Source organism: Aptenodytes patagonicus, chromosome 8 (genome assembly GCF_965638725.1).
Source record: "Aptenodytes patagonicus chromosome 8, bAptPat1.pri.cur, whole genome shotgun sequence".
In the NCBI taxonomy this organism is placed as follows: Eukaryota; Metazoa; Chordata; class Aves; order Sphenisciformes; family Spheniscidae; genus Aptenodytes; species Aptenodytes patagonicus.
Window position 1 is genome coordinate 6,771,861 of NC_134956.1, and position 19,223 is coordinate 6,791,083.

General features: G+C 38.3%; 1 protein-coding gene across 3 annotated transcripts; it reads left to right on the forward strand.

Moving 5' to 3' along the window:
- The first annotated feature begins 236 nt into the window (after nucleotides 1-236).
- On the forward strand, nucleotides 237-18,427 carry RFT1 (RFT1 glycolipid translocator homolog). Of its 3 annotated transcripts, none has more exons than XM_076346150.1 (13): nucleotides 237-322; nucleotides 441-526; nucleotides 1,156-1,272; nucleotides 3,163-3,352; nucleotides 3,981-4,082; nucleotides 5,078-5,212; nucleotides 6,139-6,217; nucleotides 6,496-6,546; nucleotides 7,930-8,060; nucleotides 9,283-9,427; nucleotides 11,718-11,823; nucleotides 14,175-14,424; nucleotides 15,326-18,427. In XM_076346150.1, the coding sequence occupies exons 1-13, from the start codon at nucleotides 260-262 to the stop codon at nucleotides 15,488-15,490; spliced, it is 1,620 nt and encodes a 539-aa protein (XP_076202265.1). In that variant the 5' UTR covers nucleotides 237-259; the 3' UTR covers nucleotides 15,491-18,427. The 3 variants fall into 3 exon arrangements, with proteins under 3 accessions (XP_076202265.1, XP_076202264.1, XP_076202263.1); XM_076346149.1 differs by having other exon boundaries at nucleotides 260-322; nucleotides 8,023-8,060; XM_076346148.1 differs by lacking the exon at nucleotides 6,496-6,546 and having other exon boundaries at nucleotides 260-322.
- The last annotated feature ends 796 nt before the right edge of the window (nucleotides 18,428-19,223 follow it).

Here is a 19,223-nt window from a genome sequence, read left to right on the forward strand (position 1 = left end):
TGAACGTTAGTTTTAGCATCTGAGCAGCCTGGAGTGCCCAGTTATTTTGGAAGTTAACCATTTATGTCCAAAGCATTACTGAAGAGGACACGTCTGTCCTGTTACATTAAGAACAGCTGGATGAGCAGAATTCCCAGCGGGTTTCCCGCCTCCCGCCCGCTTTCCGCCCGGACGCCGGGGCGGTCCCGGCCGCGCTGACGGGATCGCGGCGCGACGGCGGCGGCGCCATTTCCTGCCGGCGGGGCAGGGCCGGGAGCTGATGGCCTCGCAGGACGTGCTCGGCCAGACCACCCGGCTGGCCTCCTCCAGCGCTTTGCTGCAGGTGCGGGGCCGCCCCGGGCCGCCTCCCTCCTCCACCTCCTCCTCCTCCGCGGTGCCTGGCGGGAGCCGCCTCAGCTCCGCTCGGCCCGCAGGTGTTTCCCGTGCGGCTTCCTTCACAGGTGCTGTTCCGGGTGGTCACCTTCGGGCTGAACGCCTTCACTCTGCGCTACCTCTCCAGAGAGCTGATCGGCGTGGTCAACGTGAGGTGAGGAGGAGGCTGAAGCGCAGCCGGGCTGGAAGCCCGTGTCCCGCATCCCGACCTGTTCGCCTGACATACGTGAGGCTTCCCTGGGAACAGGGCTCCCGGCGTGGCGGGGCTTTTTGAAAGCCTTTGCGTTTGGTGCGGGATCTCGGGGTTTGTGGTCCGTAGGGTGTGTCGCTAATAACGCTTTGCATAACGCTGTTTAATTTATTGTTGTTTTACAGTGTTTGATCGTTGAATGTCTCCGAGTTCCTTTTTTGGCCTGAAGCAGGGGTACTGCTGGCCTGTTTTCATGTTAAACCATCAGCTTGCTGAGGAAAAGCTAGACATAATTGCATATTACATGCTGTTGCTATACAATAAATTTTGCAACTGCGTTTTTGGTTTATAGCATGCTTAAAGTATTTTTGCCATTTGAATAATCACGTGTAATTACTTTCCCTTCTTTTTTAGGAGATGGTGATAATTTCCCTCATGTCACCACGTTTTCTTCACATACCTGTTAGACTTGTCTGTCAGGCAGTCCTGTGTAAAAACTGTCAGTGATGCTACTGCATGAAGGATTTCAGAAGTAGTATGTAATGAAATAATTTTCTCTCTTTTTGTTTTCCCCTCCCCCCCACCGCCTTTAGGCTAACTCTACTGTATTCAACAGTTGTCTTCCTAGCCAGGGAAGCATTTCGCAGAGCTTGTTTGAGTGGAAGTACAAAGCGAAACTGGACCAAAACAATTAATCTATTGTGGCTGACGTAAGATACCTTTACAAAATTTACTTCCTTAGAACTTATTTCTAATTTTTGTCTGAGAGCTCACAAAATGAAAGCAAGTATTTATTTACTGAGGTAATTATTTCAGCGTTGAGCATTTAGTAGCCTCAGTCATGTTTCAGGACTGATGCAGGAAGGTGGTCAAGTCTGTTGCTTTAGCATTTATGAACTTGATCTTTTTTTGGAGCACGTGGGAAAGCACGTTGCCAGAGGTGTTATCAGGAGCCATTTGTTCTGTCATTTAGCCTGGAGTTTTATTTATGTTGTAGCTGTTAAAGGAAAATCCTGTTGCACAAACACATAGTCCTTTATTTTTTTTTCTCCTCTGCCTGCTCAGTCTTGCTCTTTTCTTACTTGATGTGCATTTGTGAAGCTGCTTTAGATATTCCCCCCCCCCCAAACTAACCTTTTTTGATGTCTTGAGCCCTGATGCGGTTTAATGGCATGGCAACATAAATATTTGTGTTGGATAGGAGGGATGTGAAAGGGTGAAAGAAAGGGTTGGAATTAGACAACAGGGAATAAGTAGGGCTATTTCTTTCAACTGCAGTGCTGTTTATAGGAGAAAGTAGATAGCTTAAAGTCTGTGTGAAGCTGTAGCCAGAGTGTAATCGCACATTGCAGCTAAGTGGATTTTATGACTTGTTTCTCCCTTCTGGTTCCTGGGCACGCCTCTCTGCTACTTCCCCTCTGTCAGATCTCGCAGCTGTGCAGCCACGATTAGGTGGGTTGAGAAGTAAGTTTACCTGTCTGATATGGTGGAAAACTACCCCTCTGTGAAAAAATAGTAGTCTTCCATTGGGTCACCCTACTGACTTTCCCTGGAACTGCACAGCTATTAATTAGATCTGGCCCAGGAATGGGTGGTTATGCGTGGTCATCTGCATCTAGGTATAAAGAAGAGGGATTGTCTATTTCAGGGATAAGTTTAATAGTAATATTTTAAATGTATTAGATCTGTTCTCTTCACTGTGTAATAATCAGTTTTCTGCTATTTGACAGCCTTTCAAATGGGCATTAAATGATAGTTAACAATGACTGTGTGCACCTCTTTCTTTTTAAATTTTTCCTCATAGAGAAGCATAACTTAAAAAGAAGATTAACTTTCTTGAAGGATCTGAAATACGTCTTAGGAACTTGATGTCAAATACCTTAGGGATCTGATAATGGGAGGGTCAAATAGATCCTGCTGCAATGATATAAAACTTTCTGCACTCTGCCAGAAGCTTCGTGTTCCTGAAGCAGTGTCAACAGAAGGTAATACACGTCTGCACTCCTGTGCCTAGCTTGGCTTTTTAGCTACAGTCACTAATCAAAGTGGCTCTGAGCTACGGTAGAGCATTGTGAACTGGCATACCTGAGGTGCAGGCATGCATTTTCTTCTGCTCACTCTGCTGTCGCTCTCTGGAGAACCAGTGATTTCTGGAAGAGTGAGACTAGCATTTGGAGTGGTGGCGTCTTTATCTGTTACAGGAAGATCCAACAAAGCTTGTCTGCCAAACCCCTGGTAACCACAGACTACAAAAATTGCAGCAATGAGGGGTTTGCAGTATTCTGCAGGCTGATATGGGATCAGAATTGTTCAGTCCTAGGGAACAAGAAATGCAGATAGTTGACCTTAGGTTCTTGAGTAGAAAATAGACAAGTCAGAAGAATGTTTCCAAGTCTTGCAAAAGAATGCCTTAAAAATGTTTATTACAAAAAAAAGTATTCTTGGTATTGTAACAATAGAAATTAATTCCTCACGGCTTTTTTTTTTTTTTTTTTTTTTTTTTAATTTTTATGGCAATATGTGAACTTTTAATCTAATTTCTTGGGTTTTCTACTGCTTAAGTAACATTTCTATTGATTGTGTTTATGTTAACTTTTTAGGTTCCCTCTTGGTGTTTTTTGGTCTATTTTCTTGGGCTTAGTCTGGCTACACTTGCTTGAAGTACCTGATCCTTCTGTGGTTCCTCATTATCAGGCTGGTGTAGTGGCATTTGGTCTTTCTGCAATTATTGAACTTCTGGGAGAACCGTTCTGGGTTTTAGCACAAGCTCATTTGTTTGTAAGACTTAAGGTTAGTAAAGTACGTGGGGTATATGCATGTGGGGGGAATTACCTTTCTCTGCTGAAAAGAACAGATTCCTGAACTAGATCTTTGTATATTCAAGAACATAAAAAAACCAGCCTTTGGGTACTGTTTAGTACTGTATGACATAGTTGTAACATAGATATGAATTTGTACCTGTTAAAGCAAGAAAGTTGGTTTATTTAGAAATTATCACCTTAGTGATCATTAAATACTTAATCATGAGTTTTAATTGGAGGGGAGAGGCACGCAGCTTCCACAATTTTGCATTTTGATTGATTGTTGGCATGAAATTGTGAAATGCAACAATTGAGAACATGATTGTCTCAAGTAAAATCTTCTCCCTTAAATCCCATACAGAGGACTGGGAAAGAGCAATGGAGGAATTGTGAAATGCAAGAATAGAAAACTTAGAGAAATTACAATCTAAAATGGCCAACTCAGCAGAAAGAAACTTTGTGATAAAGTCACACCGACTTTGAAAGTCTTACGGTCCATAGTATAAGACTTGTATAAGAATTACATGAATTCTGTGTGTGAAACTAATGTATTTTAAGTTTGTGTATGTGGTTAAGTTGGCAGAAAATAAACCACCTCTGTTTTCTTTTGCTTAAAGGTAATTGCTGAAAGCCTTTCAGTAGTGTCAAAATGCATTTTGACGGTTATTTTAGTAGTCCTTTATCCTCAGTGGGGCCTCTACATTTTTTCCTTGGCTCAGGTAAGTTTCCTGTGTTCTCTTTTTCTATAAATTCTTGATTCATCTGAATTTTTATTTGCTGCTGCCTTTGACGTTTGGCCTGCTAGATAACTTGGAAGAGGTGAGAGAAAATGCTCCTGGCAGGTTTAAGATTTAGCACTTGTATTTAGTATTTTCCCGATACTCGTTATTGACTTGGCACTTTGACCCCGAGCAGTTTAATGGATATACAGGAAAGCACCCTGTTCTGTCTGTGAAAGCACGTTTTGCAAACAACGTTATGTTATTCTGTATAAGCTTTATGTTAACTCTTAATCAGTTATACATTCTAATGCTTGAAGACTGTTCTCCACCTGGCTTCAGTATTCATGTTAGGCTTTGGTGTAGATGATTATAATCGCATGTAATTCTATCAGCCTGTACCACCAACCTATATCGCCTTACCAGAAGGTGCTAATCATGTGTAACACATGCTCGGATTAAAACTTCTTCTTTACTGCAATGAAGAATGGATATACTGGCACCTGAAAAATAGGGTTGTCGCCTGTGCAATATCAGTTTACCTAGAATTGAAAATGCAGTCCACCTCAGATGTGGACATTTAGTTATTTTTTTGTTCAGTTTTTTCAGTGTCTGTACTAGATAGCTTATAACTAATCAAAGAAAGAGATGCAGACAGTAGCTACTCTGTCAACTTGTTTTTTGACTGAGTGAATAATTGCTTTATAATTGGACTTCAAATTCTAAATATGAAGTCCAACAATTGGACTTCAAATTCTAAAAATGCTGAACAGAACATAAAAGTTGGCAAAGAGCTATGATAACCTACAGATTAAAAACAAAATAACAGCATTCTTGGAGCGTTAAAGCCTTACCTAGTTTAAAATTTGACAGGAATAAGGACTACTTATTACATTTTGTTCTCACTGCTTTGGAGTTCTAGCATGTAATTCTGCATTTGTAAGTTTATTTTATATCACTGGTTGTTTTTCTTCTCTCCTTCCCTATCTTTCCAGCTTTTCTATGTCAGTGTTCTGGTAATGTGCTATGTAATTTATTTTGTGACGTTTTTGGGGTCTCCTGAAGCAACAAAGAAGTCGTTTCCAGTTGCTAGAATGAAAGCTCTATTACCTAACTTGGTGGAAGATGAGGTAGGTTCCACAGTTCATTTCTTGATTTTAAGTTTTTCTTGAGAGAGCTTTGAAAATTGGTTTGAGATAGTGGAGTTAATTGAGTCCTTTTGAGGATATCTCTGCACTGTAGAAGATAGGACCGATTAAAAAAAAAAAAATGACGTACAAATTCTGTTTGTGGTTTGTATCAACCAAATCCTTCTCAGAAAAACGTTACGAAACTTGACCTCTTTGTTATGGGCTTGTTGCTGACTTATCTTTTAGTATCTTTGCACAAACCGTTAACTGGAGATAGAACATCTGCAGTGTGCAGGGGAATGACCAGGTATCATTGGATCAGAGGCAGGAAAAGAAACCAGAACCATTTTACCATGGATTTTGGTACTCAGACTTTTCCACAATATAAACATGGTGGTACACAGCATCCTACAGATACTCAAATATCTCTGATGTCCTCTCAAAACAAAATGAGGCAAGAAAGAAATGAAAAGACACAGTGAGGAAGAAGACATTTTGAAAAAGATGTGCAGATAGAAAAGATAAAGGCCGTTCTTGGTTGCCAGACTTGTGGGGACAGTTTGAAGATGAGTAAACAACTTACATCTACAGTGAAGGTGAACGTTATATTGGCATGCTAAACAGCGTGGTTTTTTTTTTTTCCAGTCTCTAACTTCGAATAGTATTTTCTGTAGAAAGCTTGTTTGGGTACTTTATCTGCAACAACAGTAATTTTCAGCAAGGGAAAAAGTCTTTGCCAGATCAGAGTGATATTGGTGCTTGAATTTAGCAATATTTTAGGTTAGTTACAGTAGCTATGAGATTGTGGGTTTTCCTCATCAGTACAGTTAGAGCTAGCCTAGAGTATTGTACTGGCTTTGTATTTTCTATTTCCACTCTGCAGTTTCCATTATGATTATTGCATTTCAGTACTACTTTTTTTGCAGACCTTTGTTAACTGGAAGGAAGCGTGGTTGACTTGGAGTTTCTTCAAACAATCCTTCTTGAAACAGATTTTGACAGAAGGTGAGGCTTGACTTATGGTTGTGATGAAGAAGGGCTAACGAATACTATTTACAAAATGGACTTAAAGCTTGAGAAGGCTGGGGGGAGGGTGGGCATGCAACTTTCAGAGATTGTTGCCAGCAGATGTTACCAACCTGAATGAAGTTTTTGAGGGTATTCTGAACGAGATGCTGTCCCGTTTGACTTTGTCTCTTGAATACTTTATGTTGGAAGTGCCTGAACAAGCATTGGGAAAGATTTAGGGACTTGTTCTTAAGTTCTTTATTTTGAACTTACAGGTGAACGATATGTGATGACTTTTTTGAATGTGTTAAATTTTGGAGATCAGGGTAAGTGTGATGGTGTTGTGGAATGGTGGCACAGTGTTCTTAGTCACTGCTTTTTAGACAGTTCTGAAAATGACTTAAAGTATTTGAAGATAACTTGAAAATCTGAGAAGATTTCAAAGCCTTTGTGACTTTGAGATACATTTTGGAGAATGATTGATATAGATACAGAAAAGAATTTAATTTAAGATCCTGGATTTTAATTTTATTTTTTCTTTGGATCAAAACTTTCCAATTGGATATGCGATACCATGTATCTTTTTTTTTTTTAAAAAGAACTTCATTAGTATCCGATGTGTGATAGTTGTCTGTCTTCAGTTTTTGTAATTCTGTTTTTCTGCTGTTTTCTGTCTTCCTTTTGAATCTGTGTTAGCTGTTACGGCAAGAACATCATTGTTCATAGCATTGCATCTCAAAACTGAATTATGTTCTGTAAAAGACTTCAGCGTGGTTACAGAGTAATGTATGGCAGTAGCCGTTCAGATGACTTTATAGCTTGGGGAAGGAAAATAAGCTGTAATTGTTGGCCCCCTGTTAGAAGTTTCTTGGCTAGTTTGAATTACTTTTAATTACTGGCAGTCGTATGTTTCCCCATAAATACTGAGTATATGTGCTTGCCACCAGTAACTGCGGCAGCTTCTGATCCTCTTCCCCTGCAGAACAATTGAACTGCCTCTTACTTGAAGGGTCTTTAAAAGAGCAATGAGTACAAAAATGCCTGTACTCTCAAAATGTTGAGAAACATTGGTTCCAAGTCCTATGAAATCAGCCAGAACCTTATTCTATTATTTCACTGTGAATATGTAAAGCACTTATGCATATGCCTGACTTCGTATGCTCTCAGTGACTGTACTGTGTATGTCTCTATACATAGATGTCTTAGCAGGTTTGTAGCAGTATCTTGCTGAGGATGGAAGTGCTGGTAAAATGTCATGTAGGATTGCTCTTCCACTTTAGTGAAAGTAAAAAGAAAGAAGAACCTCACACTAAAAATAGATATCTTTCTCTTCTCCTGTATCAGTAAAGCCTTACATTCCTGTTCTCATTCAGTGAAATTCATGAGGATCTTTTAAATTCCTCTACAATAAGAACTTTAAATGTGGTTTGGTGCTGTTACTAGATTCAAATCTCTGTAGTTGATGCTTTTGTCCTAGCGTTGCCATCTATGAGCAAGCCTTGTAATTTTGAGCTGTGGTTGCTGTGACTGCCAGAATTTTTAGGGAACGCTGCTTTAATGTTGCACTGTTGCACTTGTTTTCTCTTTGTTGGGTGGAAATGTTAAATTAGAATTCATGTCATTGTTAAAGACTTAGAATTAAAATGTGTCTAAAAAAATTACAGGTTGCTGCTATGTTTGTGGTTTGTTTTTTGTTTGTTTTTTTTAAGGTGTATATGATATCGTGAATAATCTTGGTTCACTGGTGGCCAGGTTTATCTTTTTGCCTATTGAGGAGAGTTTCTATGTCTTTTTTGCTAAAGTGTTGGAAAGAGGGAAGAAAGTAAAGGATCAGAAGCAGGTATGTTTCTTTTGGATTAATTGCATGTCAAATGCTTGATTTATGTTACAGATAAGTTGCATCACAGAAGTGTGAGAGACAGAAGTGTGTGTTTAAATTTGAGTATAAAGGCTGTTAAAATCGAAAAGTTGCAGTGGAGAATAAAAATGTCGAGTGAGGCTGGACCAAAAAGAAAATAGGTAAAATGCTAATGAAATAGAAATCAAGATATTCGGTGGCATAATACTGCCTTGTATTATAACTGGTTGACATCATCTGCTCCAAAGAGTGTGATGTAAACCCTAGTGTACTGTGTATTTCCAGATATACTTAGGCAATTATTTAAATCATGAAAGCATGCTATTTCTATCAAATAAATGCTGTCTGAAAATACTTGAAGATATAAGTAGCTGTTAAGTATTAAACAGTAATGTTTCTAAAGAGTGCAGTTTTGGGAAGAAAAGAATTGTATTTTTCGTGAGCTTTTGAATTGTACGTGCAGTATCAATGGTTAAACAAACAAGAGTTTTGTTCCACAGACTAATATTCATGCATGCTCTAGGTAAGAAATTCTTGATCGGTCATGAAGGTCAGCCTGGGCTTTTGTATGATACTATGACAACTTTTTGCAGTAATCCTGCTACTTGCACCGTAGCACGCAGTTAAACAAATCCCATGCTTCAGGTCATTGGTGGGCTAAGAAAGATACATGTATATTTTATATGCAGTGTACCTGAGATATATAACTTGCAAAATGGTTATGAGTTTTCACTGTATGTACTGAAATTACATTACAAGAATTACAGGAATGCTTCTTGTAATGAGGTAGTAGAACTGACAAGTTGCTTGTTCTGGTGTGGCAAATCCTGTAGTCCCATGCAGCAATAAATTCTGACCCTCCTGCTGACTCAAACTGTGGCCTTGGGCAGATGCCGGGCTCTTCTTTGCCACTTACTAACTGTTAAACAGGCGCAAGTGCTGTTTGTGCATTTCCTTGAACAGACGTGTTCGTGGCTAATATTTGTGTAGAATTTGCAATGTGTAAAACATAGAATGGAATAATAAATATATAAATTGTTGGAAGTTAAGACCATGTGTATGGATAATTCAAATAACAAAGGATAAGTTTCACATCTTTTTACACTGTGCAAACTGATTTTTTTTTTCTGTGAAGTAGCTTTTCTGCATGAAAATAACTGTTATATTGATTCTGATTCATGTAATTGACTACAGTTTTTTTCAGGATGATGTTGCTATGGCTGCAAATGTATTAGAATTGCTGTTGAAACTTGTGCTTCTGATCGGCCTTACCATCACGGTTTTTGGCTATGCCTATTCTCAGCTGGCTCTGGATATTTATGGAGGCTCAATGCTCAGTGCTGGAACAGGTAAAGATTTATAGAACTGGCAAAGAAGCCATTCTTTAAAAAGAGAAACTGTAGCTATTATGAATTCTTGGTAAAATCAGTAAAAATTGGCGGAATTTTTTTTTCTGTAAAACTCCTATTGAAATCAGTGACTTACTTTGTTTGAATCCAGAACTCATGCCTTTACAATAGCATCTTTAATATGTAGTCACCTTAAGCTAAAATACACTGAGGAGCTCTAAATAAGTATGATCAGGTTTGGAGCTCTACCCTCCTGCAATTTCACATTGTTGGAAAAGAACATTTTAAAGGATTGTTCGACTACTCCATGATGTAAAATTGCTAACTCCAGCTGTTTAAAACAATGATGACAGACCCCCCCAAAACCGCAACAAACTGGAACCAAAGAATCCATAGTTTTAGCATAGAAACAATAATACTTTTTTTTTAAATAATGCTAAACCACATAATGGTAGCAATCTTGCTATAGTTGTACATATTGAGGGGTAACTTTTACAAATCCGTCCACAGAAGCAGTCAAGGAATTTGTAAGTCACCTTGGATTTTCAGGAGAGAAAGTAGAGGTTCATTTAATTCCTTCTTCTTGAAACATAAGCACACAAATTGTAGCCTGGAGTTTTCTTGGGTTCTTTCAGTGGTTTGTCAGTTGACCTACAGTAGCTCCTGCTAGAAAAAACTGTCTGCTGTAGCTGAGCCCTGTGTAATGTCTCGGTTCCTAGCTGATCTATCTTGGGTGAAGATCTAGCAGCTCCTCAGAGGAGCTTTTTTATTGCATTTCTGTCTGGAAATTTTGCCTGTGTGCCATTGTGGGAGAGTTCTAGCTTGCATTTTCTGTTTCACATCTATTATAATTAAGAGAAAGTTACAGGGAAGATGAAAGCATGTGACAGTATGTTGTGTTGAAGACAGTTGCACCTGTCCGAGTTCTGCACCTTCAAATCGTAACCTTGGAATAGTGCTTATTTGGTATTAAAATTAACTGCAATTACCTTATTCAGTGTTAAGATCATTTGATATATTCTAACCCCATGGACACTTTTCTATTTTTAAATGGTAAGCATTTAGATATTTTTGCTTTAGACCCTTGCATGTTATTTGGAAGCTGGTGCTTGATTTGTATAGTGATTTTAAGGAAAACCCTGTGTCTGCATAACCAAGAAAAAATGTTAATAACTTTTGCATGTTGTTTTGAGTTGTCGTGCTGCTAGTTCTATCAGATTTGTTTCTAATTTTGAAAGCAAATGTTGTGAAAGATTGTCATTCTGGACCCTGGCAGCCAACTCTTCTTATGAAGAAAATGTTTTCTGTCCCTCTTTCTCTTCAAGAATGAGTGTCTGGGCCTAATCTTTTAGACATGCTTACTTGACTGAAAAGGACTATGTTTAGGAATATGGATGCAAGTCAAGTGACTCACAAGTAATTTTACTTTTTTTACCTAATGATAATGTGTGAAAACGAAATGTTGAGCATGCACACTGACTTATTTGACCAGATATTCATGGATATATTCATTTGGATATTTTTTTTTTCTGAGTGGTCTCTAGTCTAATGTTTTTATGCAAACTTGAAAAGAAAGTCTTCAGCTCTGCCCCACGTCTGCAGTGTAGGTACTGCTCACTGGGCAGTTGTTCTTAGAACTGAAACGGGAGGAGACTCGATAATATGAACTACATTCCTGCCATCAAGAAGGAATGTTCATGGATGCACACTAACCTGTTAAAAAGCATGGGATTTTTTTCCCAGTGTTATAATTTCTAAAGGACAAGATGATGATTAAAGTCTGGATGGAGAATTTTGAAGTCCTGTATAAATTATCTCTGACCCATAAAAATCTGATTATCATTTTTCATCTAGCACAGTTTTGAATGTATTGAAGAGCCTTTCTGTTTTTCTTACTGTTGTGTTCAAAATACACATTTCATTGTTTTTAGTACCTCATGACTATAGGATTAATTTCCACAAATTTTGGTACAATAGAAGATTTGGGTTATGATAAATATTAATTTTTAATTAGGAAATCCCTTTTAATAAAATACTTTTTTTTTGATGGATATCTTTTCTGTTACTATAATAACTGCTATATTTGGGTGTTTTGGGTTTTATTTTTGTTTTTATTTTGCTTGTTTATTTCTGTTCTTGTCAAGATTTCTAGTCAGGAAACCTGTTCAAATGAACTTAAGTTTCCGTTATTAGTGATAACATTATAACTTTTATATCTTAGTGAGTGTAAAAACAATGCAGTTTTATAAAAGAAATAATAATCTACTTATCATTCTAATGTGTTTTTTAGGTCCAGATCTCCTCCGATGTTACTCTTTATATGTCCTATTTCTTGCTATCAATGGAGTTACAGAATGTTTTACATTTGCTTTGATGTGCAAAGAAGAGGTAGACAGGTAGGAAATAATGTCCCCAGAATATTCCTGTAATTAATCTGCATATGGTTTGCTTGGAGTTCAGTATGTAAACAGAACAATTGTCCTGCGTGGATATGTGCTTGGAAATGCTTTTTTTCCAAAGAGCAAATTTCTTTCTGCAGTCACTTTAAGAACTGTGTTCCTTGTCTCTGGAGCCAGGTGCAACAGATGGGCAAGCAAACATGCACTACTTTATTTTTTTACATGCTTGTATTTGTTGATCAACATTGATCTTCTTAAAAATTTATTTGTAATGACCTTATAAAGAGTTTGGTGCATTTGAAATCAGCATGAAAATACCCTGCCCCACTGAAAACCAACTCCTTATTTAGCTGTCTGCATGTAGCTTTAGATAGAATCATAGAATAGTTTGGGTTGGAAGGGACCTCTAAAGGTCATCTAGTCCAACCCCCCTGCTGTGGGCAGGGACATCTTCGACTAGATCAGGTTGCTCAGAGCCCCGTCCAACCTGACCTTGAATGTTTCCAGGGATGGGGCATCCACCACCTCTCTGGGCAACCCGTGCCAGTGTTTCACCACCCTCAGTTTCTTCCTTATATCCAGTCTAAATCTACCCCCTTTAGTTTCAAGCCATTCCCCCTTGTCCTGTCACAACAGGCCCTGCTAAAAAGTTTGCCGCCGTCTTTTTTGTAAGCCCCCTTTAAGTACTGATAGGCTGCAATAAGGTCTCCCCGGAGCCTTCTCTCCTCCAGGCTGAACAACCCCAACTCTCTCAGCCTTTCCTCACAGGAGAGGTGGTCCATCCCCCTGCCATTTTCGTGGTCCTCTTCTGGACCTGCTCCAACAGGTCTGTGTCTTTCTTATGCTGAGGGCTCCAGAGCTGGACGCAGTGCTGCAGGTGGGGTCTCAGCAGAGCAGAGGGTCAGAATCCCCTCCCTCGACCTGCTGGCCACGCTGCTTTTGATGCAGCCCAGGATACAACTGGCCTTCTGGGCTGCGAGCGCGCATTGCTGGCTCATGTCCAGCTTTTCATCCACCAGTACCCCCAAGTCCTTCTCGGCAGGGCTGCTCTCAATCCCTTCATCCCCCAGCCTGTATTGATACTGGGGGTGGCCCCAACCCAGGTGCAGGACCTTGCACTTGGCCTTGTTAAACCTCATGGGGTTCACAGGGGCCCACTTCTCCAGCTTGTCCAGGTCCCTTTGGATGGCATCCCGTCCCTCTGGCATGTCGACTGCACCACTCAGCCTGATGTCATCTGCAAACTAGCTGAGGGTGCACTCGATCCCGCTGTCTATGTCATTGATGAAGATATTAAACAGTACTGGTCCCAATACGGACCCCTGCGGGACACCACTCGTCACCAGTCTCCATCTGGACATTGAGCCATTGATGTAGAAGATGTAGAAGCTTTAGCAAATGTTTAAATGTTTGGGTCAAAAGGTCAGAAATTAAGAAATAAAGATTGTTAAATTAGCTTTTGGTACATCACTAACTGGAAAAGTAATTCAAATGTGAAGTCTTGTTTTCTGTACACACGTGCTTTGAAGTTATAGTTTTTAAGACAGACTATCACTTAAAACTCAAAAATTTTGCAACTGTTAAAATTTTTCATGTACAGTTACTGTATATCAGGTACACTTCTGAATGATCTAAATTGTGGGTCTGAATTCAGTGGTTTATCTACTTTAAGTAGGAGGTTGGACTAGATGATTTCCTGAGGTCCCTTCCAGTCTGGATTATTTCTTGATTTTGCGTCCATCCTGGGTTATTGACTTTGAAGCCTGGTTGCCTTCCCAGAGGTACCACTGAGCTTTTTTCGCTTGCGTAGCGGCTGTCCCTTACAAGGCCTTTCCAAATTAGTTTCAATGAGGTCTACTTTCCACAGTCAAATTAGTATCTTTTTAGACTTAGCAAGGGCTGCTTTCATGACCCCTTTAAAGTGTGAACTTGTTTTCTGAGCCACTATTTGGAGCAGAAACTAAATAAAGCATCATCTTGTTGAGCATTATTTTTCTTTAATACATACCTAAAATAAAATGGCAAAAAATCCACAAGTTTTTACATTACTAATCATTGCTACTAAATTTGACTTTCTGAAACGAGTATACAGCTGATTAGTAAAATAGAATTTCCTTCACATAATGTAGTTCTTGGTTTAATTTGTTTGATGTATTTTCCATTCTTCCAATGAATTTTTTTATTAACATTTCGGTTCTCAAATTTATCTTCTTCCATGAGAAGATGGTAAGAGAATTTCTGTTCCTCATTTTAGAAAATAAATTGTGGTATTTCTTCAAAGGTAAAGTTAGTGAATAAATACTGTAACCGTGTACATTGTTAAATTGTCTCTTTTTTTTTTCCCCTAGGTACAATTTTGTTATGCTGGCCTTGTCCTTCACATTTCTCTGCATCTCTTATTTCTTGACCCACTGGCATGGCAGTATAGGCTTTATCCTTGCCAACTGCTTTAACATGGGTATTCGAATAGCTCACAGCATCCACTATATCTATGATTACTTCAAAGAAAGCACTTACAGACCTTTGACAGGCTTGCTTCCCTCACCATTTTTGGTACTCGTTTATATCATAAGTGGAGTAATCACTGGTTTCTCAGAGGTAAGCATCTTTCTCAGATTTTGCTTTCACTGTGAAAGTTAGTGTCAAATGACTTGTGTGTCCACAAGCAGAGAAATACCGTTAGCAAAAAAGGCTGATGAGGATAGGCTGGAAGACTTCCATTACAGGCAAGGCAATATACAGTATTAAGAGATTTTATCTTTGATACCAAGTTATCTCTGCCACCTGTAGAAGGTGTATCTGACAAGTAAAATAAAATTTAACACGTTTCTGCTGTCTGTAGATAAATCCATGTCCTTAGTTCTTAATAATAATTGAAATTTTGCAGTAGCACGAAGAAACTGTTATTAAAAATTCTGTAATAAAAAGTGATAGAGGAAAAACAACCAAAACAAGAACGGAAACAAAAATTGCCAAGAGCACATTTATCACATTTATTCAGACTACAGGGTGGTAATTGTGCAGACTAATTATTACGGACATGGTAGCATTTCAATGTACAAAAATTTGACAGATTGAAAATCCATTACGCTTTAGAAAGAAGAGCTTTATATTTTGGAATGGGAGATTTCCAGTGGGGTTTTGTTAGAAAATAGCTTAATACGTTGCTGCAAAGTAGCAGACTTGTGTGATGGCACCAGCAGAGTTTTCCTAATATCTCAGTTAACATATTTCTGCATGCCACATAATAATAACTTCCACGTTTGCCAGGTATCTACTGAATGCTCATTTTTTGCTGACAGAATTTTCTTAAGAAAGCAAGTGTTGTGACTATTAAGGATGTTTTATTGCAGGATCAGTGCATGCGGCAAAACTGCGCTCAGCTTGATGGTGGTGGTAGCGTGGTCAGGAGAGATGTTGGACCTTATTTTTTATTGAGATAGTATATCTATTTTGTGCTGACTAGTTTTCCTGCAATTGCTTTTTTCCTTTGTTGTAGGTGGTATTCTGCTGCGATAAGGGTTGGATGGCAAGGCTGATTCACATCAGCATGGGCGCTCTGTGCTTTGCAGCAACCATCGTTACTATGTTCTGCACAGAGACCAAGCTGATCCACTTCGTCAGAAGCCAGTTCCTCTCCCGGTATATGAAGAAAGGAACATGAAATGCATGTGTGCAGAACAGTTCTTGTACGTGCTTGCGGTAAAGGGTGGTATTTTTTGCGTAAGATCTGTAGGGAAAAGGTTTCCACATGTGTTTATTGGAAGCATTGATGTTGGAGTGGCAATGTAAAAGGTTGCCAACTGAATATTATTTTGTCTTCTAAACTGGTCAGTACAGTGAAAGAGAGACGAGTAATTTTCTCTGTATGCATCATTCTTTTGTAAGCTTTTCTTCAAACAGCCTCTTTGGTAACGAATGAAGATCTAAGATAAACCCTTCTGACATAACCTAGTTGACGGACTTCATGTAGAGAGCTCCCGTTCTTACCAATGGGGAGTACATGCATGAAGGCATCATATGGCTTACATCTTAAGATGTAATTAAGAATGCCCTTATTTGGCACGGTGGGCTGCTTAACTGGTTAGAAAATAAATGATCTCACAAAAAAACTCCCAACAAAACCCTCAAAACAAAGGAAAGCTGAAGAAAACACCAGGGCAAGGACCAATAGGAATATAACGGTTACTGAGGTAGAACACTATGCAGTGCAGAGAGATTGAGTTGTCAGTGTTCTGAAGTGTAAAGTGGTGAACAGGAAGTTCTGACGTTTACAAGTAAATTGATGGAATACACAGCATGTGTCCATGCTAGGTAAGATTATTTCCTTCAGCATATCATTCATTTATGAGGGCATTGGTTAACCTGTCAAAAATACTCTGAAGCTTTAGCTAAAAGAAAAAAGGGTTTTTGAGCAGTGTTTTACAGAAGGTGTTAAGTACAATCACACTGATGCTGAAGTTCCAGAAGGTTAATCATAAAACTTCTTTCACTCCATTGTTTTTTGTTTTTATCTGAGATTTTAAATGCCAGCATGAGCAAATTTGTCTCAATAAAATGATTTTACCTTGTCTGTGAAATTGAATGTTAAATATATTTAACAAGATTTCTTTCAAGGATTCATGCACATTGAAACTTTAATTATTGGATAGAAAATGCTTCATTTTGTTACCATCAGTTTTCCTCATGTCGTGTTCCTTTACTTGTTCAATCTTAACATTTGTATTGATTTTTTTTTTTAATTGTTGAAAATTTGGAGATTCAGAAGTTGTAAAATTAGACCTTAGGCTGCTGCTTTACGTTCAGTAATGGTGTATTTATTGCTGGTCTAAGATCTGAATTTGGCAGTTTCAGATTGTACAAGTGGCAGGTTTATAATGATCAGTGTTCCCTTTGCAGTGTTTGGATAGACCAAAAAATGTCAAGCGATGAAAAATGTGTGCTCAGACATGTGTAGTCGAAAGCTTTTAGTTTAATTATGTAGCAATTGCTCAGATCCTCAGACTGCTTAAAAAAATCATTTCACTGTAACGGCATTGTGGAGTTCATCGTGGTAACCATAGCTGACAGAGTGAAATGCTTTCTGCTGTCAGTGTCTTCTGTTTGGTACTGTTAGAAACATGTTCTAAACTCTGGTAATTTTCACTTGGAGAGAGAGTATCGCCAGAGATACTTTGTATGAGAATTTGGTGATTGAAAACTTATCACAGAGAAGCCAAAATGTAACAGTGGAAGAGAAAGGTGCACTTCCTCAGCTAATGGTGGTGTCTCCGTTACCTGGTAGTAGAAGGAGACTTGCTGTTCTTCTGAAGTTATGAAATTTATCAAAATAAAACAAACTACATTATTCTGTCCTGTTAAGTGAATTTGGTAGTTCTTTGCCTTTTAAATTTTTCTCTTCTGAGTTGTCTTGCAGCTTGTTTTTCCTCATTTCTATCAGGTATGGAGTTTGTTATGAAGTACAGCTCCATATATTGCAAAGGGTTGAAACTTCTTTATTAAAAATTGCCAATGCATACACTTTCTTTTCCTTGTTCATAATTCAAAAAACCCCCAAGACAGGTGAACTTACAGACTCTTTCTAGGATCTGTCTTTTTCTGCATGACTTTGGGACCTTACTGTGGGAACATCTCAATCTGTACAGTGAATTTTAACTAATTCTTGGAATGAGGAATTTTGTATAGCCCTGCACTTAAAATGCAGATTGAAGAACTTTTTGTACAAAATGAGCTGGAAGTCATGCTGTCTTGTCTAGTCTTATGATCCCAGCTGTACAGTGATACTACTTCTGCTGCTAGTATTGTTGTAAATATCTGTTCAAATAGTGGGCTGTCTAGTCTCATAAATCTTTTTTAATATAAATGCTGTGTATGCATTTAAAGAGAGGTTACATTTTTAAACTAACTAGTTTGATTTTGTATTGGAAAGGCTTATAAATATCTCTTGCATCTCAACAAGTGAAAATGCAATTTCATATGAACCAGGAAGACATTTAAGGTGGCTTAATCATTGCTCATTTGCAAATTAAGGCTACATTCCTCTTTTAAACTTGATCTGTAAGCAGTTCAGTGATGGTTGGCTGGGTTTTGTGGTTTTTTGTCTTTTTTTTTTTAATATCTTTTATGTGACAGGAAACTGCAAAGAGGGACAGGACGTATAGACCTATGAAGCTGTCTCCTGGTTTCTTATTTATCTGTGTGATCCTTAACGTGAAAGCTGTTAATTGCTTTATTTATAAAGAAGCAAACTCTCAAACTTGGGGACAAAGTTGAGATTGAACTTGACCAAATTACCCTTTTGTTTGCAGTTCTGTCGGTCTGTCAAAGGCACAGTGGGATGCTTGTCTATACATTTAATGAAGCTGTTTTGCCATGTTCTTCTGAAATCCTTTAGTTTAAGCCAAAGGAGACTTAAACTGTTTTTCTTTGGAGAAAAAGTTATGATTTCATACATCATGTGATGTGGGTGTTTTTTTTTAAATACTTGGATTAGTGACATTCAAACAACTGTAAGATTAAATGGTTATGTAATAGGATAATACCAAATAAAATTTATTTCCCTTACATTTTGTTTTTGTCTTCCGGTTGCAGGCTTATTGGAGTGTTATTTGTATCTTTGGTACGGTTGGTGCTTAAATTCGGTGGGATTTTCTAGGATCTTTCATGTATAAATTCATTTATCAACCTAGAAACTTATACACCATTTCCTAATGCACATACTGATAAAATTTACTGTAGTATTTTTGTGAGAAGTGGCATCATTATAGTCACTTTTTTCCTCTTTGTTTTTGTTGAAATGTATGTTTGTATGGATTGAAATGACCAAGTTTGTTTGTTTGCTGTTAAACAATGCATTGTTGTGATAAAAACTGTTTAAGTGGCTAGGAGTAAACCTGATACTTAATGAAGTTTGTTAGCTGAATTATGCTGCAACTGGCAATACTAGTGTTAGGTACTAACCAATTAACCAATTGTTCAACTGTTTGTTCTTTTCTAGTACAGTAAATATTTTATTTGTAACGAAGTAGGGTGGGGGAAGCATGTGTGCATTTTTTTTTTTTTTTGGGGGGGGGGGGGGGAGAAATTAGGAGTTAAAGCTTTACCTTAATGGTTAATCTGCTTTAGTAGGCACGAAAAGTAATGGATGTAAGCTTAAATGTTGACCACAGTTTAGCACCCATAAGAGGTGTTGGCTTGTTAGTTCATATGAAGGATTGCCTGAGTGTGGGTACCTTGAGGTCACTAGTCCTAATTTGCTGGGTTCTGGATGGTGCTTAAATCTAAACTTTGAAATTCTTTTTGTGGATTTCGTATTTCTTGCTGTTTGAACATCATACTTTTTTATGGTTTAATTACCCTTATTTTAAAGGTAATACTGAAGAGAGAGGATCTGAGGC

Coding starts and splice junctions, on each gene's coding strand:
- RFT1 (XM_076346150.1), top strand. CDS start 260: ATGGCCTCGCAGGACGTGCTCGGCCAGACCACCCGGCTGGCCTCCTCC. Junction 6,547..7,929: donor GTTAAATTTTGGAGATCAGG/GTAAGTGTGATG, acceptor GTTTTTTTTAAG/GTGTATATGATATCGTGAAT. Junction 14,425..15,325: donor TAATCACTGGTTTCTCAGAG/GTAAGCATCTTT, acceptor CCTTTGTTGTAG/GTGGTATTCTGCTGCGATAA.